Source organism: Pholis gunnellus (assembly GCF_910591455.1).
Source record: "Pholis gunnellus genome assembly, chromosome: 14".
In the NCBI taxonomy this organism is placed as follows: Eukaryota; Metazoa; Chordata; class Actinopteri; order Perciformes; family Pholidae; genus Pholis; species Pholis gunnellus.
The window spans coordinates 4315724-4339757 of record NC_136541.1 but is presented as its reverse complement, the minus strand read 5'-3'; the positions used below and the strand labels follow the sequence as shown (position 1 = coordinate 4339757).

General features: G+C 47.7%; 1 protein-coding gene across 2 annotated transcripts; it reads right to left on the bottom strand.

Moving 5' to 3' along the window:
- Window positions 1-6333: 6333 nt before the first annotated feature.
- On the bottom strand, window positions 6334-17237 carry mpz (myelin protein zero). Of its 2 annotated transcripts, none has more exons than XM_079172616.1 (6): window positions 17031-17237; window positions 15339-15505; window positions 12620-12833; window positions 11727-11856; window positions 11189-11231; window positions 6334-7034 (listed from the first exon to the last, which is right to left on the bottom strand). In XM_079172616.1, exons 1-6 carry the CDS (start codon window positions 17074-17076, stop codon window positions 6882-6884), a joined length of 753 nt encoding a protein of 250 aa, XP_079028742.1. In that variant the 5' UTR covers window positions 17077-17237; the 3' UTR covers window positions 6334-6881. The 2 variants fall into 2 exon arrangements, with proteins under 2 accessions (XP_079028742.1, XP_079028743.1); XM_079172617.1 differs by having other exon boundaries at window positions 6334-6712.
- Between the last annotated feature and the right edge of the window lie 6797 nt (window positions 17238-24034).

Sequence of the window (24034 nt, the reverse complement as noted above, 5' to 3'; positions counted from 1 at the left end):
CACAGCTGAGACCTCCCGCCCCCCACGTGTGGAAGACATTGGTGGCTTTTTTTGGGGCCTGGCACACCCCCCTCGTTCCCTCACTACTTGCTGCCTCCTGTCTGGGTAACCTGAGCCATGCAACTCCCCACTACCACACTCCTATCCCGAGGGCCTCTCTGCATCCAGCCCCCCCCCCCCCCCCCCCCCCCCCCCCACGCCAGTAAAACACTCTCACACAGTGGGAATCTCGAGGTTTGTACCTGCACCTGCTCAATATGTTCCCCACCCCCCTCACAACACACACACACAGGGTTTGACAGAGAAAAACATCCCATCAATCACTGCCGTCAACACAACAAATGAAACCTTGCACTCTGCATAACATACAGTATTTATAACAAACCTGATAACGAGGGACCGACGTTAGCCCTCGAGCAATGTGAAGGAGGCAAGAGCGTTCAGCCGATTCGGATTCTGAGCACAGACCGAATCCTCTGTTCTGCAAATAAATCCGGTTTTTATCATTTCTTAATTGATATGCAAAGATGAACTTTCTCCTGCTTGAATTCAAAGGGACTTGTAGCCAGCGATTAGCTTAAAGTCCAACATATTTAGAACATAAGGCAGGTCATCAAACACTGCGCCCACACAACAGATGCAGTGAAGGATCCCGTGTCAGATAAGTACCAAATGCCTTGTTGCAATGCTTTTAGAGTTTATTTCCCCCTTCCCACATTGCAAGGCCTCTAATCCTGTATGAGCTCTGTTCTCTGATGTATGTATGAGCCACTGTAGAGTCTCCTTTTCAAGGACTCTCCCACTAAAGGTTTATTTTATTTTTTTCAAGGATATGTTTGTGTCCTTATTTCACTGTTCTTATCCCTTGAGTTTAGCATATGTCCTTCGTGTAAAATGCAAAGTGTCTTATTTCACAGAGATAAGAACAAATGTAAATATAACAGAAACCGGAGAAGTAATTAAACAGGTCATGTGACCTCAATGGGTCAAGGAGCAAGAAAGCTAATATTATGCTAAGCTAATATTCTTGCCTTTACCTTACTGTATAACAATGTAAAGATTTTAAAAGAGGAAATAACACATTCCTCCTAAGTAATAAGCAATAAAGTACACTAAACCAGTTAGTGTACATGGTCAGGTGTTTGTATTTGTGATGTAGCTTATGGTGGCTAATGTTAGCTAACTCTGGACATTGTTGTGCCACTGATGTCACTAACGTTTCGACGGTTTGCTGACTTCCTATGACTCTTTACAACTTGTCCTGTGTCAACATGTCACAGATAAACATTCTCACGGTTAAATGACCAAAGTCAAACTAGCTGCTTACCTCAAAAAACATAATTAGGAGCTGCCAATGACGTCACAACCACGTTAAAAATAGGGATTTGTTCCAGCCAGGTACTATGAGCAATATCGGTTGATAACGACGCAGCATGTTAACAGAGGGGAGTTGGGCAGAACGGACGCAAGTAACACGGAAGTGATAAAAAAAAAACAGCATATTACAACAGATTTCTTTTTTTTACTGGGCAGCCATCTTGGATTTTCAGGTCAGGGTATTGGGAGAGTTCTTCGAACTTCAAGTGGAGTTCTAGTTTAAAATGTACGACTGGGAAATTCAGTTCAAATTTAATGCAGCATAAATATCTGTGCAGCACATACAGTAGATGCACCAATTGACTGCCACCTCCTTTTGTTTGAATCTCTTCCAGGGCTAATGTTGCAGAGCTACTGGACCCGTCAGCACCAAATCTTTAGTGCTCAGTTATGATGATCAAGAACCTCTTGTTGACGCTGAGTCACACTTTCTGAAAGAACATTTTTATTGATGGTTTCAGACCGTCTGAGTGCACCTTTCTAGTGTAATTTGTACAGATGCAGAGATTTTAAATCTTGTGGTTTTAGGGGGAGTTATTTGCTGTTGCCAGGCGACGGCGATGAGACTCTGGGCAGCCTGCGGCTGTTGTTCGTCAAGATATTGTTACATATCTCCCTTTTAAAGCCACAAATGATCATTTTACCTTTCCGCTTGTGTGTAAGACAAAGAAAGAAGATCCAGTATGTTAATTAGTGAGCTTTGCGAGGCATATTTTGGGACTTTGGAGGGAACCAGGCTTACTGACTCTCCCTGCTTCCAGTAAGCTAAGCTTAACACACACACACACAAGAGTGATATCAGTCTTCTCGTCCGACTCTCAGCAAGAAAGCAAATGTTTAACCTAAAAATGTCAAACTATTTCTTTAAAAAAAAGGGTGCTATAATCACATAAATTCTACACAAAGTAACTCCAAAGTCTCTAAGTTTAGGATTTGAACATGTCTGACTTCAGTGACTCCAAGTGGTGGCATCAAAGGGGACACTGGCACGCCTTCGCCGCCTCAGTCAGTCATTCAGGTGCTGCAGATGAGCAGTTCACTGGTCCCCAGATAAAGACTGTGGTTGTGCTGAACAGTCTGCATATGAAGCGGCGCCTTTCTGAAAAAGGTTACGTATGCTCGCTGAACCCAGCCTGCCCATTAAGTCAGAAAAAATTAGGCCGTTCTGAATTACACCTCATTTTGTGACCCTGTAAAATGTGAAAAGGTTGTAAATGGTCACTGAGCATTTATTTTCAGTTCATCATCATTATTTTTTTGGTAACAAAGGGCATGGTGAGGTGAAACCATTTTTCTCCTCACCCGCTGCCACGAAGCAAATGTTTCAAAGTTTAGTATCAAAACAGAATTCCTTTTTGAATTTAAAAGGTCATTGTTCAGCAATAAAAACCTCCAGACTACCTCATCTATAACGTTCTTATTGTGTATGCAAATGTCTTTAGATAGCTAACAAGGCTCGTGCCTCATCAGAGTATTCAAATATTTAAAATGGTGGATATCTCATTTTTAGGAGGACTTTCTTATGAAAAGTTCATAAAAGTTTGTCTCTGCAGAGGCATTCGTGGCAGATGTACTCAATGCTAGAACTGAAAGAAAGTAGACTGCAGACATTTCCAGCTGGGTTTACTTTGTCTTCTGTTGACAACAGCCTCGCTTGGGGCCTTAATTTTTTATTTACGTTCTCTTTACAACACATTATACAGAGTCATCAAAAGTTGTTAGTGCTCTGGAATTATCACAAGCATTAAAATAAATGTAAAAAAAAAAATGTAAGAAGCGGCAGTCGTTTCAAATAAAGGAGGGTTATTGTGCAACTTTGACTAATACAGTTCATAATACATATAAAACATTTTTTTTTTAAAAGGCATTTTAATGCTGTTTTGTCAGGTGTCTGTGTGGCTTTGCTGCAAAAGAAGAAAAACATTCTAACCAATCCATGTGACTGGACAGCTAAACAGCGACTAGTGAAACAGATCTCCAGTTATAAATATGTGGATTCTAGCACCTCCATTGCGGTTATGAATTTTAAAGGAACATTCAAGTCTACACTATCCACCCTGCATATCAAGCACGCAGATCGCAATCCATCTTTGGCTCGGGGTTGGGGAAGGAGCACCTTTAAAAGAAAGCTCTGGGGGAAGAGCCGACTCTATCTGTGGTGTTACATATGGATTTTTGGCTTGGTTTAACACGCCAGATAAGTCTCTTCCTCCTCCAAAGCTATCTCCCACAGCAAGCACCTTCCCCCCCCCCCCCCCCCCCCCTTATTTTAATTTTTTTCCCTTACTCCCCAGCCACATCGCGCTGAATCGGAGGCAAACCAAACTCTTATCCTACACTTTCATCTTCTCTCCGACACCGCACGACAACCTCGCTTTTCCCATCGTCTCGGAAATAAAACGTACACCAGAGAGACAGCCACACAGTACCTTCCATAACACACAAGGTCAGAAATATAATGACATATTCCATCGAATACAATTACATTTCCTCCCTGCCTCGATAAACATGTTCTCCACGTGTTTTCTCGTACACATGTAAAAAATGTCTCAGAAAACATTATTTGCTTTACTTAGGGTGACATACTGTTGTTTGTTTTGCTTTGTATCAAATCTCATTTTTAGCACTCTTAACTAGACACACATATACATAAAACACGCGTCGTATCTGCGACCGGAAGAGAGCTAGCTAGATTATAATGTTTGGCGTCTTCAGTGAGAACTATAGGCGGATTTCGGCCCGTGTGTTTCGGTCCTGTGCCAGTGGGGGGCAGAGGAGAGAGCTGTGGCATTCGAAACCAACAGAAACAACACAGTGGAGGGTCAGAGGAAGAAGGTCAGAGGGAAGGCGGGCCGGCAGGGGACATGCCTTTGGGGGGCGGGGGAGGAGGGGAAGGCCTTTTGAAGGGCAAGCGAGAGGGCGTTCGTCGATCATTGGGCGATCCGTAGGGAGGGGAGAGAGATGTCCGTCATCGGGTTTGACAAAGAGAAGAAGAAGGACGAGGAGGGAGGGAGGGAGGACAGAAGAGAGCGGAGAGGAGCAGAGCATTGAGCTGTAGGCCTGGCAGTCAGATAAGGAGAGGCTTAAAGAGTGGAGTGGATTGTGTAGAGGCCCTTTTTTTTTCTGTGGGGGGGGAATAATGCAGTTGCTGAGTCTAGACTATAAACGACAGGAAGAGGAGGAGACAAAGAAGACGTGAAGACGGAGAGAACGAAACAAGGGGGCTACGGAGAGAGGGAGATGAATCCCAAGATGGGATGCAGAGATGAAAGAAGTGAACAACAAGGGAGTGAAGACAGCAGGGGGAGGGAGGAGGGAGGAGAGAGGAAGATGGAGAGAGAGAGAGAGAGATATATCCTGTTACCAGTGCGTGCTAAACTAATTAGCCCTGGGTTGGAGAGGAGAAACGTGCGAGCGGATTAACTGGACCTAAAATAACTGAGAGCAGAGACCTCCTCCTGGTAAGCCCCCTTCTTTGTCAGGCTCCCGAGGCCCGTGACGTCATTCCAGGTCGTCAGTCACCGGCCGTCGAGTGAAAAGCGGAGTCAGGCCCTCAGGCACAAACACCACAGCAGGCTACCCCCCCCCCCCCCCTCCCCTCCCCTCCCCTCCTGATCACCTCTGTCATTCTTTTTCCTCCCCTCCCTCCCTCTGTTAGCAGAAAAATGTGCAGCTGTTACAGTAAGGCCGTGTGCTCTTATAGTGCCAGAAATAGGCCCCTTTAGCCAGGGCAAGGGACACAGCGACAACCTCCATTAGCTCAAATGTGAGAGGATTGAATCACCCCCGAAGCTCGAGGGCCTGAACCTCCATCTACGCCGGCTGAGAGCAGGAATCATATATCTCTCCCACTATCACTCTCTGTCTCCCCTTTCTCTCTATCTGAAGTCCAGAGTGCACTCACAGCTCCGCTCAGTGTGTGCGATTGAGTCGTAAACATTAAGGGGGAGGGGGGGGGGGGGGGGATTCAGGAGATTCTTTTGGGTTCCTCTTAAGGAAGTTATGTGCATTGTTAGCGTTCGAACAGTTTTACAGTTTGCCCAATGAGTGCATACGGGGATCTCCAATCAGCCGTAGTAAAATATAATTTGACGTTGTTGCCACTGATATAGTAGGACTGTTCTTACAGCTAGTGGTGTCTTGAAAGAGTAGAGATAATGGGGAATAATGGGGGTCGCATCAGGCTGGGCAGAATAGGAGGGAGCAGACTAGAGTGGAAGCAGTCATGGAGAAGTCAGACCTTTATCTACAGGAGAGAGAGAGAGAGAGAGAAGGAAAGAAGAAAAAGAGGGAAGGGAAGTGAGAGAGAAAGAGAAACAGGATAGAGCAGTTAGCATATAAATCACTTCTGTAATTTGAATTAACAAGAAAAGTCAGGAAAATTCACAGTGAAAGAGGAAGAGATGGGGTTGGAAAGGAAAAAGAATGGAGATCAGTGTGGAGGGAGAAAGTTAAGAGTTTGACACGTCGCCTACGGAAAAGCAAATTGGCTTGTCCCCGCAGCTTGGGATTCGTGATGCGTATCGGACGCACTTGGAGAAAGCTTTTTTTTTTGTTGCTTTTTTTCTGCGGCGGATAGGATCACAATGAAAAGGAACCAGAAAGGCAAAACCCGGGGAGCAGCTTTTTTAGATTTTGTTATCAAACCCAGCCGTCTTCAGGGTCTCGCTTCAAATGGCATATCTTATGACCTGACAAAAGTACTCGGGGTGCCGGCTGGTGTAGGAGATTATCACGACATCTCAGATCTCGGCCCACAGAGCTGCGTCTGCAGTCGTCAGCCTGTGGCAAGAGCAGATATGATTTGACTCATTTATTCAGGGACTCATGTTGCCGGTGCGGTGGGTGCGTAGTAGGTTTTGTGGTTCTGCTGTCTCAGGTAGACTCCCCCCCCCCCCCCGCTCTCTCTCGCCCTCGACGGCTCCCTCCCCCCCTCCCCCCTGCCCCCTGCCTCCCAGTTGTTTTATTCTTTGAATGTGAGCCGGTTAGCGAGGCGGGAGAGGAAGCCAAGCGGTTTGGACCTCCCTATCCCTCCCTCGCCGCCGGGCCTCTCCTCCCCATTTTTGCGGGTCAGCTCCAGCTCGATGGTCATCAGCACCCGGCCCTCCTCCCCTCCTCCCACCTCCCTCTCTGTCTTTCTGGCTACGGTTCTCTGCTGCTGTTGTTGCTTGGGCTGGGCCTTGAACGCCGCCAGGTGGAGGGGCTGAAGCAGACGGCTGGTGAGCCCGCTCCAGCCCAACCCCGAATCCTATTTCTTATCCTTGCGTGACTCCTGCTTCTTCTTTTCCGAGGCGGCCGCCTTCACCTTGGAGGGGTCGGCGGGAGGCACGGGGCCCTGTGGGGAGGTGGGAGAAGGGGGTCGGGGGGAGAACAGGGAAGGAGAGTCACTTCAGGAGGAAAGGAGCGTGGGGGGGCGGGGGGGGGGGGGGATAGAGAGAGGGGCAAGGACGGAGGGAAGGAGGGGTGAGATGGGAGCGTTAGAGATGAGAGGATGAGAGATGAAGTTAGCAGGTGGAGCTGTGTGAAGAGGACAGAAAAAAAAACACATTTAGGAAGAGGAGGACATGCAGAGAGAGAGACGGAAAAGGGGTGAGGAGGTAGAGAGACAGTCCTTTTAAGGGAGGGGGTAGCAAGTGAGGGGGGGGCGGTGTCCAGAGCTGTAAGGGAGTGACAAAACAGGTAACCATGCGTTAGGATGGGACACAGTGGCAGACGGGCTCCATACACCTGTGACAACTGAGTGACAATTAATCAATAACACACAATCACACACACACACACACACACACACAATCACACACACACACACACTGTATACCACATTGGGTTCTTATTGGGATTTGATGATTAAGCAATTTGTATGAAAAAATGTTAAAACCGTTAACTGCTACGTTCCATTTTAATTATTGTCTGAACGTCATTTGAATTACTATATTTCAGTGTGTAATGAGTTACATAAAGTCATTAAAAGGCTGTTTACTGATTTAACGCTACGCTTACATTCCATAATTTGAATTATTCAAATCCAGCCCTTTTCATGCTTGAAACGAAGTCGCCCTCGCTTTAAGTTCATCTTCTAACCTCGCACTAACGATCGTGTCATCATTATTCAGATTATGTTTGTTTTTCCTCTCCTTCCTGTGTTTTTGTGCAGAGCTGACTAAATGCAGGGAAATGCCGTGTCTTGTCTTGTCTAAGAGAGAAAAGACGCTCATCTCTCGCAGCTCAGCAGCTTATTGCAACCTGCTGTAAATGCTGACTGTCCCGTTAATCAACACACTGGGATAAAATGTTGACGCCAACATCTACATGAAAATGAGAAAGGAAAGCTGCACTTCACTACCGTGACCCGTCCCCGTTCAGAGAGGGGAACTACACCTGGACATGAATTATTTGTTCACAAATCATATAAATGGGCTATTTAGTGAATAATTAAAGGATGACAGAGGAATCCGTTATAGAGCATTTTGCTGTAGCCTTGGTGATGGACCTGAAGTGCCACATTCAGCCTCCGTACATCTTACTTGTTCTTATATAATTCACCCATTCACTCCCACTCATTCTGTATATTGTTCAAAAACATCTCTAAGAAGAAATCGATGAAGGGAAGGAGGAAAGAAGTAAAGTAAAGCTTCATTTGAGCACAACAAATCCATCAGGGAGGACAGGACAGAGTGGAGATAAGGTCAAGGTAACACTTAACTTTACAACAGCTGTATTCCAGCGCATTAACCTGCGAGTTAACCTATTGAGAAGTATCATAAGTGCACGATAATACTCTGATGGGGCCTAATGACACTTCACTCCTATGGGTTGCACAACACCGCGTACTTTAAATACTCCTCCACTGTTTCAAAGTGTTACACCGGAGGACAGTGAACAGAGAGCACGCTGGATCTGAGCTTTGTTTGGAGACTGAAATACATCAGGTTAGTCAATGGTGGAAAGCACACTCGAGGCTGCTCCCAGCCACTGAAGCCCCCACTAATAACCCCCCACTGATTGCATTAGAAAATGTACCATCTTTAATCACGCACTGAGCCAAAGCAGCACGCGCTCCGATAAGACGGCAGCCCAGGCGCACACGCCGCAGCTAGCATCCGGCTCGACGGGGGCAGCTGCGCAGCCCATCCGGTGTCATTACCTTCGCTCACACTTCCATCCTCTCATACATCATCGTATTGTTTACCATTATGCATCCCACGGTAGGCTCAGTTGCTGCTGTGCTGCAGAGCTCCCCACGCTAATGACGGGGCTGCCTTGTAAACACACTCGAGCTCCTCCTGCTTAGGCAGAATGCAGAGCCCCCCCCCCCCCCCCCCCCCATCGCTACAGGGGATGCACACACTTCAAAAAGGAGAATGTGGGTACAGTGGCAAAACAGGAGGGACTGGTGGGGAGGTAGATTGGGAAGGCAAGTGGCTGCGTCCCCTGCTGCATACTAAAGAGAGACGCTGACAGGTGAGAAGAGGAGATTGAGAGGTGGATGAAGAGTGAGAGGTAGTGATTTTCTGTCCAGAACCGGGGCTGATCAGAACCCCGGACACCTGAGGAGGGAGAGAGACTGGGAAGGGAGTGATGTGATGGTGATGGTGATGGTGGTGGTGGGGAGGAGGAGGGGGAGGGAGGGGGAAGTAGAAAGGGAAGAGGACAGGGGGAATTACAGACAGATAGATGCTTCACATGGTCAGCAAGGAAGGGAGAGGAGGAGGAGGAGGAGGAGGATGCGACTGAAGAGAGGGAGGGAGACTGGGGACCGGATAAAAGGAATATGAATGAGAGAGCGAAGGAGGGAGTGAAGTATAGTGAAGTAAGGTAGGGGAGGGAGGGGAGGCAATTGGGGGATGGAAAGAAGAATGGGTGGCTTGTGTGTGTGTGAGAGCTCTGATCGATACAGAGTGCACTCAATTATCATTCCGGTACAGTGTGTGTGTGTGTGTGTGAGCTTCCGTATGTGTGTGTGTGGCTGCGGGGGTGAACTCCTCTCCCACAACTCCACCTAATGGGGAGTAGCACACACCACAGGGTTCCTTTGTCTCTCTGTCTCTCTGTCTCCCCCACTCCCTCCCTCACGCTCAGCCCTTTTGGAGATTTGTAGTGCAAGCCCAGCAAACTGAAGGAAACGAAGATGGTGAGGCTGATACAAAAAAAAAAGAAAAATTGTGTCGTGTCAGCAGAGCCTCCTAATAAGAGCTATTTGATCAAACAACCACTTATGAGCGCGCTGTGAAATCCCACGAGCCCTCGGTGTGCGGCAAAGCTACAGTACAAGGGAGAAATCAGCTCTGAGGGTAAGAAATAAATAAATAAAATAAGGCAGTGTGAGCTCAGATGGAAGATTTGTCTTCCACGACTTGCAGGAGGAGTAACTGTAAATGACAACATTGTCAAATATCCCAGTGTCCTTTTGGCGGCGAGTTATTTATTCATATATGCACTGTCACCCACCGCAGGCACTTGAGAGCAACTGACTGCAGCTCCAGAGTAACCTGACAGTCACACGACAGTAAAAAGGAAAGAAGGAGACAGAGGGAGGAAGAGGGAGGAAGATGCGACTGAACGCACTTCTTGGAGGCCGGAGGGAAAGGTTGGCCCCCTCGCCGGTGTCGCCCTCTGGGTTTGTGCCACAGGGGGGCAAGACGGAAGCGCTCGTCTTCACGTTCGCTCATACACCGGCGGCTAAATGACACGCTGTCACAAAAAAAGAACGCCTGTGATCTTCTGTTTGCGTGTCTCTCATTTCAAAGATTTTTTGATTCAGGGAAAACGCCTCGAACCCAAATCCCTTGACTTCCCTTTTTTTTTTTTCTCCATTATCAGCAGGCAAAGGCGTGCAGTCGATTACAATACACCCCCGCAACCATCCAGCCCCCACATTACCACAGAGTAATCAAACACGACTTGCCCTGGTGCCTTGTATTTACAAAGGAATACAAGCCACCAAAATGTCTGATTAATCCACCACTTGAGGCTATCGCTCTCCCATGAGGAAGGAGGGGGGGGGGGAGATATATCCCAAATCCTTGGCGCGCAGCAGCGTAAACCTACCGATAACAGTCCAGACCATAATAGGCCCAGTGATTTTCATTTGACTCCCAGTGAGCGAAATCAGCAGCTCCCGTCCCCACTCCCCACTCCCCATTCAATACAAGCAATAGCATTGCTCGGCCATTTCACAGTAGTTTGATTTTTTTTTTGTTGCCCCGTGGCTGTTTACTCTCGCTGCGATGTTTGGCCCCCCTGAGGGAGCTGAAGGAGGGGTGAGGGCCACCAGGAAGAGAGAGAGAGAGAGAGAGAGAGAGAGAGAGAGAGATTGGAGGAGGGACGGCACCGGCTTTAAAGCTCCTCCAACGATGAGGCGGCGCTAGAATTCTAACAGCTTGAACACAGTTATTAGAGTTTGAATGACGTGTGGTTTTGTTGTTGATGTGCGTGCTTTGAGGAGGAGTCGGGCCAAGTGTGCAGACATATTGGAGCTGCTTGGACTGGATTATAAAAACACTGTGCCGTTATGCACTGTCATGTCGGATGCGTGCAATTGTGTGGCTGCTCTGCAACAGAATGGATGAATATTCCTTCTGACAGCACGTGTCTAACGCCGAATTATTGTAATCGTTTCAAAAAAGGACGTCGTTTTAGTATTTAGCGCCCGAATGTGACAGCAAACCGAGCTGTTGCGTTCACCGTTGTCAGATGGATGTGTACATGTGATGGAGCCAGAGGAAGAGGAGGAGGAGGAGGAGGAGGAGGAGGAAGAGGAGGAGGAGGAAGAAGAGGGGATGGGTTCAGGAAGGGAGCGGAGAGAACTTGCCTGTCTCTGCTGTGATCCCTCTTTCTTTTTCTTGCCATGTTTGCTGGAGGGGACAAAAGAAAGACAATGTCAGGATGTCGAATCTATCTCTCCCTCCAGTGGTCACGGGGCAGCATTGCCTGGCAGCCATCGCGACATTGACTTAATCTAGTGGCCCCCCGTCTCAAACACAGTCCCCAGGCGCTAGACGCGTTAAGATCTCATAAGATTGGAAAGGTATCAGCAAGATGATGGATCCCATCATCTTCATGATCGGGTGGATTATCCACTCTGGATCTTTCGCTTCACTACTTTTAATCATCTTGCTTTGGACGTACGTTTTATTTTTTAGATTAAATCTAAATGAGAGATCATTATCCGTCTCTTTCCAGCCGACTAACTTCCAATCTAAACCTGGAACACCTAACTGAATCAGAATGGCGGCTATGCCAGCTTGGCCACGCAGGTGTCGGTGCCAGGGATGGGCTCCGGCCTCAGCTCCCGTCCCTGGCACAAGACCGACTGGCAGAGCGCCGCCAGCCACAGGCCGGGCACTGACCTGACACTGAGGCTGAAGACGCGGCGCGCCACCAGGAACCTCATCAGGTAGTAGATGACCACGACGAGCACCAGCAGGCCCAGCACCACCCCGATGATGGCCCCCGTGATCACTCCGGCCTGGATGGGCACTGTGGGGCGGGGGAGAGGAGAAGAGAAAGAGGAGGGAGTGTTAGAAGGTACAGCAGAGGGTGAAGAGGAGGAAGTGACAAAGAGAGGTTGGGAGTGTTCAGAGGGAAAAGAGAAACAGGAAAAAGATGTCATAGGAGGGAGGAAATGGACCGCAGAGGAAGACGAGGAACAAAGTTAGACGGAAAAGGAACGAGAGATTAAAGGTAAAATAAAGGTTGAATGAAAGTGAAGAATACAAGTGCAGTAGAGACACAGAAGGAGATGAAGAGGAGGGAGGAGGAAAGGTAGAATAAAGAATAAAAGGTGAGAGTGAGGAGGAGGAGGGTGAGGGAAGGGAGGAGACGGTGGAAGAGAAGGCAAGCAGGAGGGGGAGAAAAGAAGTGAAAGGGAGGCAGCGATAGCGATCTCAAACGGAGAAAGAGATAAAATTGTAATTGATTCCATTTAACGGGACTGGTGCGAGGAATTCTAAGCGAGGCGGCGCGCCGACCAGTCTGAACACAGTACTCGCTTTAGTCTGATGCACAGCGCAAAGTGAGATTAATTTCAGAGTTTGGAATGATTATAACAACAATTGAGAACAGTTGGCTTCTGATGAGGAAAATTCACCAAAATATGCCATATGGGCTCAGTGGAAAGCTAATGAGCAGACACAGATGTAAGACAATGCGGGAATTATAGACTTTACATCCCGGGGAAATTTGATTTTGCTGAGGAAACCCCCCCCCTCCTCCTCACCCTCCCCCCTCACTCCCATCTCACCCTTCTCAAAGACCAGCAGGCGGACGCTGGAGGGCCGGCCCACTATGTCAGGGGGGTTCTTGGCGTCGCAGGTGAAGGTGCCGTTGTCGTTGTAGTCCAGGTTCTTGATCAGGATGGAGCCGTCACGGCGGCCCGGGTTCCCCACAAACTCCACGCGGTCCCTGAAGGGGCCCTTGTTGTCCACATAGGCCATACCACTGGTGTAGTGGAAGATCTGCAGAAGGACAGAGCGAGCATTGTATCGTTAATGCTTGCGTCTTCACCATAATGGCGTGCATTTAAAGTGTGCCTTTCTGTGGTTATCTTGAAGTAGTTTTTAATTTTAGGTCAATGTTGCTTCTGTTCTGGAGGCTCATAGGTTGCTGCAGCCTGTAGTGATTCATATGTTGAGTGTATGAGTCTTTGTGCAGCTGAAACTGAAGCTATGAGAGCACAAAGAGCACAAAGAGTGACACAAAGCAGCAAAGTCGCGGGCTGCAAAACCAAAACAATGAGCTAAAAACACTTCTTAGAGCTGAAAGAAAAAAGAGTCAGGTGACATTAAGAGCAACAACTTTCACATGACACTCATTTGATATTATGTAAATATAAAACGTCGTTATAAAATAATAATTAAGTGGCTGCTTAAGTTTAGAAGTTCAAGTGAGTTGATGGAAAAAATATTGTTTTAGTATTATTCCGACTCTAGTATTGACAAGTTGTGAACGATGCTCAGCACGACCAAAAGTCTTCAGAGATGACGGACAAAGCTAATTGATTTTAAGGGAAATAGGCCGAGGGGCACAACTGGGGTGAGCAGGGGTCAGTCTGCACCCTCCAGGTCTGAGGCGAATGAGGAAGTAACGTAAACTTGCATTATTTAGCCAGCAGGGGGCGACTCCTCTGGTTGTATAGAAGTCTATGAGAAAATGACTCTACTTCTCTCTTGATTTATTACCTCAGTAAACATTGTAAACATGAGTTTATGGTCTCAATCTCTAGTTTCAAGTCTTCTTCAATACAGCATGATGTTCATTTAGTAAATGATGGTCCGTTTAGAGTCAAACAGACCATGAAGCAGGGGATGCTTTAGGGGCGGGGCTACCTTGTGATTGACAGGTCTCTACCACAGTGTTGTTGTCCGGTCTGTCAATGATTTTGTTTTAGAACTTTAAACCTTTCGCAGTGCGTTTTCAGTTCATGAAAGTTAATTGTAACATTTCTGTTGCCTTAGAACGCCTCATTCAAATACGATTATTTGAAATGTCCAGCACACTTCTGATCGAAGGTTGGAGGCCTACATGAGCCATAGCTGAATTACACACAGCCTTTTAACATGATATGAACATGCCAGCAATCAAATACGACATTTTAAAGGACAAAATGTCGTAAAGAAAAGGACAAATGCACCATGAAAACAGATAGACATATGAAACCGTAAATCCGTCCCGGCGGGTAGAGAAATGAGCGACATAAGATAAGTGGTGGAAAAAAAAAAAAGAGAAGAGAAATCTGGTTTCAAAGTGAGGGCACAGCGGGAGACGGATGAAAGCGATGGAGGTGAGGGGAGGAGGTAATGAGAGGGGAGGGGAGGGACAAAGAAGGCCGGGCTGTGGAGGAGGAGATTAAGAGGTGGACAGAGGGAGGCACAGTCAGGACGGGGAGATAGAGAGATTAGGGAGATGGCGGGACGATAAGGGCAGGGAGAGTGAAATTAAAGAGCAGGAGGCGGGTGAGGCAGCGAGAGGATTACACATCGGAGAGAAAGTTTCTGTGCGCTTGTTGTTTCCTTCTCTGAGTTAATGCACGTCTACTGCACTTGTGTGTCAGAAAAGAAAATTGGGTATCGCTCGAGTGTGTGATGACATTTCAGATGTTCACACAGTCCTGTGTTTGTCGGATTAAACCGGGATTCAATTTTGGATGATTTGCAAGTCTCCTGTTCTGTTAGAGAGCTCTGAAAAATTACTCAAAATTCATGAATCCGGCAGCGTAAATGATCAGCCCCCGGTGAAATCACACAGAACCTGATATTAACGGCGCACAGAACAAGTTTGCACGATATAGTTTGCATGGAGCTCTCTATCCGGAAATCACGCCACGATGTGTCATCAAGCTCACCGCCCCCTCCTCTGCGTGCCTGGCAGGGGCGGAGAGGGTGGAATAATAATAACAGGTTGGTTTTCTTTTTGCAGAAGACGCAGCCCATTGTTGACAAGTCTGCATTTCTGTTGCAGCAAAAAGATTCTTTTGTATTTTCTTCTTGAATGTGAAAAAAACTTCAAGAGGGAGTACATAACAACAGAATATCATTTAGGAAAAATAAGGACAATACCATCTACCATCCTAAAGATAAATATCTTCCACTATGTTCACCAACTAGTCGCTAACTTTATCTGCTTGGTGCTGAGCAGGTGGAGATGACAACCACGCATGATGAGGGCGGATAGAAACAGAGAAGCCGCGGGCTGTAAAAAACAAAACAATGAGCTTAAACATGAACTTTTTGTGGAGCTTACATTAAGTTTGCTCCATGACGATCTCATCAAGTGCAGCTTTAAAGTGGATGCGTCTGATTTGATAGAGATTTAGCGATTGCTACAGGTGGCTTCACTGTGACCAACTGTTTCATATTATTTTGAGGGCATCATCACCTGACAGTACACCTCTGTTAAGTACCACGGTTATCAATAGGCAGTCTGTGTGTGTGTGTATGTGTGTGTGTGAATCTGTGCCTTACAGAGATGCTGTCCCGGGAGCCATCGGGCCTGTACGTCCAGGAGAAGGTGACGTCCTCCGAGGTCCAGCGCCAGGAGAAGAAGGAGCAGGACAGCCGGATGTCGGAGCCCAGCAGGGCGTGGCGCTCCCAGCCGGTGTAAATCACTATGGCCTGGGACTGCTCGGGCACTGGGAGACACAAAGCATGTGGAGTCATGCACAAATAAAACACGCCACGGCGAGATTTAAATACTCACGCTCCTGTGTTTAAGTTCGATATTTGATGTATTCTGCATAGTCTAGACTAGAATTTGCAGCACAAAGTGATTATAATTGCAAACTGCAAAAAGCTTTTTGTTGGAAGAAAGCAAGTTTGTGAACAAACAAAACCATCCATGCATGGTTGTTTACACGAGTGGACAAAAAAAAAACACACTGATGGACATTTATCCTTGTTCTGATATACTTTTGATTTAAACACTGGCATTTGTTCTTAAGTCTCTACATTCATGAACATGTTTCCACCCCATATGTAATAATGAGCCATTATCATATTACTTTTCTCCCTGAAATCTGCCAAATAAATCCCAAATTACTTAGGCATGCACCCACACACACACACATCCCCACCCACACACACACACACACACTGTTAAACTGCACATTGAGTGGTGTCAGACCCACCATTGATTCACACATGCACTCAGTAAATATTTGGATTATTACTGGAATATTGGTGCTCGTCTCTCAAAGTCAAAGGGGAACATCATTTTCTCCATTAATATGGATTACGTTGGCTTAATCGTGTGCGCTGTTTATGCTCGAATAATATCTGATGATCGATGTTAATTTGGTTTTGGCCGCAAAATCAATATTTTACTTCCCTCGAAAAACGCACTCGGCATCTCAAACGACCACCAAAGCCCCCTGGGAGCTGCACAGCCCCGCCACTCCCAACGGTTTTTTTTGGGACGGGCCACCGCGCGTCTCGGTGCGCTCACGGTTACATCAACACCGGTGCTCCCTGAAGTGTCGCGGGGCTTTGAGCCGTCTCTCCTTCAGCAACCCGGAGAGGAGAGCTCACGGCTCTCACTGCCAGCGTCCTTGAGCGAACGCCGTTAGTGCAGCCGGCAAAACTTGTCAATGAAATCTCGCTTGACATTTCTAATTAAAATTTGGACAAATATCTGACAGGAGGGTGAGCACAGAAAGCTGTCTGCTCGAGAGCAAAAGCTCTGCCCACCCTCCCCCCTTTGAAAGTCATAATATTGCTCTTTATAACTTTGCAAGCTGAGAGATACCTGCTACATAAGAGGAGCACAGATTTACACTCAACACACCTGAGAATGAACAATGTCCACAGCTGATCTAATGTCTTTTTATTTTAACTGAATCAATAAGCAAATGTTAAGATATTTAAGTGCTTCAGTTTAGTGTTAAGCCAGAGTAGAGGGAGATATTACATTTCAGAGAAAGATCAATTAGTTCCCTCTTAAGCCTATTGACCCTCTTTATCATCGAGTCCATCAGTTTTCAGGTAAGCGCTGAAGAAGAAAACACAGAAAAGGCCCTCTTCATCATATCCCCACTTAACCTTTAACCCCGCATCGGCAAAATGATAATTTCTACATCTTCCCTTTTTTTCAGTAGATGAAATAAAACTCAATAAAAAAAAAAAAGTTCAAAGAAGATTCTTTCTTTCTTTTCTTTTTACCTATTCCCAGGAGGACGACCGACGCCAGCGCCAAAAACGTCAGCATGGTTTCAGGCTTCAACGGAGCTCCCAAAAGACTGTTGCCGCGGACCTGACAGGAGTCTCTGTCGAGGAAGAGTCCCACTGTGGAGGGAAGCCCGAGTGGAAGGAGGAGAAAGAAAGAGAGTGGAGTGGAGGGGTGAAGGACGCCAGGACAGACGGCTTCGAAACAGGACAACAACAGAAAACCCACTGTCCACTGGTTTATACCCAACCACACCCCTCGCACAGGCCCGGCCCGGCCCATTCCTCCCCTCCCACCCCCTCCTGCCATTTCTCTCCATTTCGCCCCACGTTGAAACAAAGCGTGTACATTATCTTGTGAAGTGGAAGGGAATAGGCGAGCAAAAGTCACCTGTGCGGTACGCTAACAACGGGCAAAGTGGTGCGAAGGAATTTGCAAACCACGTGCGGCATTACACCGCGATGAATGCAATGTGCTAGATTACACCATCACCGTGGTGTGACTGAATTGAAAGGGAATGCTAATCAACGCTTTGCATGTAGGCGCGAGCGAGGTGTGTGTGCATGTGTGTGTGTGTGTATGTACGTGTGTGTGTGTGTGTGACGTGTGATGTGGGGACTACCATCTGCGGACGCTCTGCGTGTGATTGACTCGTATGTAAATATTACACAGGGAGCGGTGGGAGCCCGTCTCGGCCCGTTTACTGTCTGTTTACAGTGAAGGAGGAGGGGATGAAGGGGGATCCTGCAGCGGGGTCAGCCCAGTGCTCTCTCCTCCGTCCCCTCTCCATGCACTTTCACCGGGGTCCGAGGCCAGCGGGGGCCCCAAACAAAGCCCCGACTCTTTGCTCTCTGTCCTCCCTCTCTCCAGATTCCTGTCGTTTGCTGACGTCGAGCACTTGGGAGACAATGGGGAGAGAGGGAGACAGGGGCCGACTGGTGTCTGTCAATGGCGCTTTCTTCCTCTCCCTTTTCTTTTCTTTCTCCCCGCCTGCTTTTGGGACAAAGCAGTGTATTCAAAAATGCATCGCCCACTCCCCGCTTTTCCAGTAACACAGACAGCGAGCGGGGAGAGACCTGCTATATATAGATGGGTTGATATGAGGACAGGACAAGAGGCGCTAGACGGATCCAGAGGCAGGACGAGAGAACGAGACGAGCTGCAGAGGAATTTCAGCAGAGGCCTCATTTTCTAAAAGGTCTCATTCCATCATTCTGCCACATGTCATAAATATGCATTGGTTTTGCCGCTGGCATCGTAATAGTGAATACATGCACAAATTAATGGTCCGCGGTACTCCTCCAGCTTCAGCAAACACACAAGCTGGATGCTCTCATTCCCAACGTGAAGCGTAAACCATATCAGTTCGTGATTGGACTCTTCCCAACCCCCCCCCTACCCCCCCTACCCCTACCCCTACCCCTTGGGAAGGCATATATGATGAGAGCGAAAGACAAGGAGGAACTCGACAAGGATGTCCACTTCACTTTGTCATTTTATTGAGCCTACTTATCCAGGATCTCCTCTGCAAGAAGCGGGCCCTTGGCTCGAGACGAGCATTTAGCGGCGGGATCGGATATTTGCTTACATTTGAGGCCGCGGCGTAAAAAACTTGCTCGCCACTTGTGAAAAACCTCAACCGCTCATTCATCTCAACACCTCGAATACCCCCGCTGACGGATCAGCTGAACAAAACCGGACCATCTGCCAACTTGTTGGCGGCCTCGGCTGTCTAAGCTTTGGCTCCAACGTCTAAATCGCGACATCCTTAACAATTATGGCAGATCCTGCCTTCAGGCCCCAGAGAAACAGGGGGGTTCTTTATGAGCCTGGCAGGTGCAGAATGTGGCACGCTCCCAAAAACTCGTCAGCTCAGAGTGACGGTGGCAGTGGCTCAGCTTTTGGCAGGCAGAAACTGTATCACATATAGAGCGAAGGCCCTCCCCTCCCCCCCCACCTCCACTCCTTCAGCTGGCAGTGGTATATAGCACACTAATGTAGGAGAGGGAGCGCTTATCTGCAGCTAAATTATACAGCGGGGAGAGGTAGAGGAGAACGGGGGGAGAGAGGTACCAGTGAAACAGACTCAATCCGTAAAGCCATTTAGAGATTTTTTGCTAAATTATACATGAGTCCTCCGCTGCACTTTAGTGATATTGAGGTGGACAAGGCTTCATATCAATTGGTGTTATTAGAGATGACTGAATACGGAGAGTACCTCCGGCCTCAGCCAGCGCGTGAATGAAACCATCGCAACCGTCTGCCCGCGTAACTCATCAAGCTCGTTTTCACGGGTTGATGGTGGCCTCGGCTGCATTTGGCAGGAGAGCGCGTCATTAGACACCCGTAGAAATTTACAGAGCATATTTTCTTGTGATATTGTAATTTTCTTTGACGTGGAATTATTTCCAATGGCAGGAGAGAGGAGAGAACATTCAAAAGACCGGGGATAATCACAGTCTGGGAAAGCATCCCGAGCTGTAGATGTTAGGGGCTCTTGTCAACTCTATCCATGTCTAATTTCTCTGCAATGTCGAGTGTGTTTGTCACAGCTCTGAGTGCAGCCGCGTTCACCAGGCAGGCTGGCAGATGTGCAGAAGGGGGAATGTCTTTTTTTTCCTTCGAAATGTGGAGGGCTTCTGTGAATGGAGAGCTGGAGAGCTGGAGGGTTTCTTGCCCGGTTAAGACCAAGGGGGGAGGGGGGGGGGGGGGGCGGTGATGCACACCACAGGCTGGTTCACACGAAGGTCATGACACTAATGACCGTCGACAACGATCCGACGCAGTGCACTGCAGTCTTACCCCCTTAAGCACAAGGCCTCTCAGAGTGGGCCAAAGCGGAGCACTGACAAGTGGGGAACACCATCATAAACAAATCATGGAGTAGGCTCGTAAAACGACTAGTTTTGCTGCGGGGGTTGGATAATCAAGCGAAACATTTCCATAACCAAATACGGCAAATGAGCCATGGCGAGCAATTGGCCAGAAAACTGTCAAAAGTTGAGGCTAGAAGGCAGGATTAAATATGCAGCCATCTAGGTTTTTGTAATAAGACACCAGGTTCAAAGCCTGCCGACTAAAAAAAGATCTAAAGAAGAGAAACATATGCCACAAAAATATGACCAGAATGTGTCTGCATTCATTTATTATCTCAAGAGCAGTGATCCCCAACCAGGCGGGGGTACTTCAATCTCAGGGGGGGGGGCTGTTTGCTATTTATAAAAATTAGAATTTAAAATGATACCCTCATATTGAGTCAGCTGTAACACCTGAACATGAAAAGAGTGCATGAAAACTAGTTCAGGGAAGCTGAAACGGTTGCCTTAGAATTAGATATATTCTAAGGACTAAATAAATAAACACATGGCGGTGTCAATGAAGGGTCCACTCGAGTCCACTTGTGTGGGCTGTGGGGGCTCGTCCACCAATTCAGGGCTCAGTCATCTGTAGGAGCTCGCTGTACAGGAGCGAGTTGCAGGAAACATGAATGAAAATAACAACGTGGACGCATTCGACTTATGAGCTAGAGCAAAGGAGGAAGACGTTATTATATAATTTTTTATAAAACTCACCTGTTTAAAATATATTAAGAGTTCAGGTAATTGAGGGCATGGGCGCTTTGAGTGACAGGTGGGCGTCGTCTGAGGTCGCAAGCTGCTAGCCGTCTGCTGCTTTGACCCTCTTTTAAGAGTTTGGCTGTGTCGTCGCTGCCAAGATGGCGCCAGCCGGAGCCGCCCGCTTTGAGCTTCACCTGTGGGTGACGTCACGGAGGCGGCGGCCATATTTTATACAGTCTGTGGTTGTGAAGGAAAGTGGTTGCACGCTCATAGCTGCAATGCACGGTGTGGGTTCCCCCTCTCTCTCTCTCTCTCTCTCTCTCTCTCATCAGCACTTTAGCATGCCAGCACTCGCACTGACCTCGTCTCCATTGCCTAAACCTAACCCTGTTATCTTAGACTTCTATATTTGCACTCTTCTACCTTCGTGTTGCAACTGCTGCAGGATGATTAAAGTTCCATCTCCTCCAAAGCTTCACCAGTCAGTAGAAGCCACTGACGAGTGACGTCCTCCCGATGGAAGAGCGCTCCGGAGGGCATTTACAAACAATGTATTCTCAATTAACTTGGAGGACTCGTTGGCACAGCTGCACACAACTTGTACTAGTTGAACTGAGCTGATGAAGAGCCCTGATGAGTCACACAGAGCACACACAGTTCTGCACAGCCTCTTCTGTTGAGGACATAATACCCCCGTCAAGAGTGGAGACTGGAGGACGAGGGAAATCATAAAAAAAAAAGGGGCCCAAAAAAAGAGGGGGCCTGACATCATCAAATCCGAAAGGTTACTGGCCAACGCTCGGCCCTCCTGCTCAAGAAAAACACGATTGATATTCCGAGGCTTCGGCCGGGGGGGGACAATGGCCGGGTCTGTGCCTCCCTCTCTCCCTCATAGCCCTGGCATGGCAGAGATGTCACAGAGAGCACCAAACAAATGGATGGAGGGACAGAGAGAGAGAGGGATGGAGGGACGGGGAGGAGGGTGGAGGAGAACAAACGCATTGTTCTCGGGGTGGAGAAAGGGGTATTGTGAACAAGACAGATAGCTTATGTGGGAGAAAAAGGGTGCGGGGTGGGGGGGGAGTAACACAAAAGGACAGAGAAAGGTGAAACCTGGCATTTTTTATAGATGCCCCCCATCTTTTTCTTTGCGGGTGGAGGTAATCCATAAACGCTGCTTTAGGGGACACTTCCTAGAACTTTTAAGAGGAACACAGCGGGGACAGTTTTAGCACAGAGGAGCCATCTTCAGCTCGCCTTTCATCTGTCACAACTCCAGAGATCACTTCTTCTTCTTCTTTAGAAATCATACTCCACAACCCCAAAGCCCCCAGCCGCTTATGTAGCAGCAAAGAACAGCTCAACAGAGGCGGCGAGCAGGTAGGTTTGCAAATGAAACCACCCCCCCCCCCCCCTGCGGGACCCCGGTGTGAGCGGGTGACTTGATGTGAACTAACAGCAGAGCTGTTTGAACACGGGCGAGGACCTCGCTGGAGATGGAGGCCACTGTGCCGCAATGCCCTGCAGGCGTGTTATGTGCTCCAGCTGCCCCCCTCGGTAAACATCAGTGGCGCACACACACACACACATGGGCAGATAACCAGACACGCATACATCTTCACAGAGATGATAAAAACAAACCCACACACACACACAAAAGGGGAAACGGATACAGTACCGTCCCGGCGTGCAGGGACTCGCCGTCAACACAAGAGGTGCACAGAGACTTCCTCTCCACTTACACCATCACACGTAGACAAATTAGGAGACAACGCTCACCGCAGTCAACCTTCAGAGTACTTCACAACAAAAAGCCGGGATCATACGGCGCAAACACGCAATATGGAATTGAATTCATTACGTATTTGCATTTTCAATATTTCATGCTCTGCTGCCCGTTTGATTTCCAATACGGTCTTTTTTCATCCCTGCTCACAGTCCCCGTGGCCGACTTCTAAAAAGCGACAGTACAGCCGACAAGTGCCATTTGAAATTCAGATTTTCTTGTAACACCAGCAGGTCTCTTGTTTCTATATAAAAAAAAAAGAAATAGACCGAGACGTGATGGTGGTATTCATGATGGGCGTCAGATGTACCCAAAGTAGCCCGCAGGAGAAAAGGCAGATTTCAAGAGCAAACCGGGGAAAAAACACCTTTAAATCTTCACGAGGAAGTGAATTAATATGGATTAAGAACAATAAAGAGAATGGAACAGATCAACAACAGTGGCAGACAGAAAGGGCAGGCAAATCTGGATTTGGAATTTCCATTATTACTGTACCACAATGGTGTCCTTCTCAAACTCAGCCCACACACACACACACACACACACACACACACACACAAACAGCCAAACCACCAGCCGTGCAGTGTGCATACTTGCACACAGAGATAGCATAACAAACAGTGACCTCACAAGCACTCCAGCAGAGGAAATACAAACCACTCTGCATGTGACAACAGTGACATGCCACATACAGTGTGTGTGTGTGTGTGTGTGTGTGTGTGTGTGTGTGTGTGTGCGCGAGTCACCACAGAACAGGCAGACATTTACATGCAAATATCCTGCAGACGGTGCTGTAAAGCGCCCCACTTGTTGTACAGCATGCCTCCCTGCAGCCACAAGAATGCCGTCCTACCGACGGTGACAATTTATTTCCCTGCATCTCATTGGGTTCAGCACAGCTTCCTGCTGCTGCACTGGAGCAATGCATTACTGATGAGCGAGTACACATCCCACACGGAACAAAACACGAGGCCACAGCCTGAACAGTGGCTCTTTGAGGCTGTACTTAAAGGGATAGTTTGGACTTTTTTTTTAAAGTGGGGTTGTATGAGGTACTTAAGCTTAGTCGGTGTATTATCCACAGGAGATGGCGGTCACCACGCCCACAGTTTAGGGAAACGGACACGGGAGCAAAGCAATGTGCTGCTGTGGACGAGGGCGGCAGCAAAAGGGATTTTAGCCACCTACAAATAATCAATATCAGTTTACGTGTGCGCTACATTTACAATATTTTAACTACTTTACTCTTTCCGACGAGGAACTGAAGCGGTTATCTGTGCTGTTCTCAAAGTCACCAGACTCCATTGACAAAAACAGTCCAACAGATGCTGGCGTTGCTGGTCTACCGTTGCCTCGATCGGTTAGTTTGGTGCCATAAACGGCTACTCTGGATTCATCGAAGTCACGCAACAATAAACTAACCGATCGAGAGCAGCACGATATATCTCAATGAAAATGAGTCTTCCCCCTTTACAGACATGCCGGCTTTATGCTAATCTCACGCAGCTCAGGGCTCAGAGCACGCAGTTATTTTGCATGCAGAACAAATTATTTCCAATTACCGAAAAATGCAATTGTTGCAGAAATCTCCCAAGTTTTTGTCAATGTCAACAGATGATTTTGTCCGCGTGACCATTCCGCAAAACATCCAGCGGTT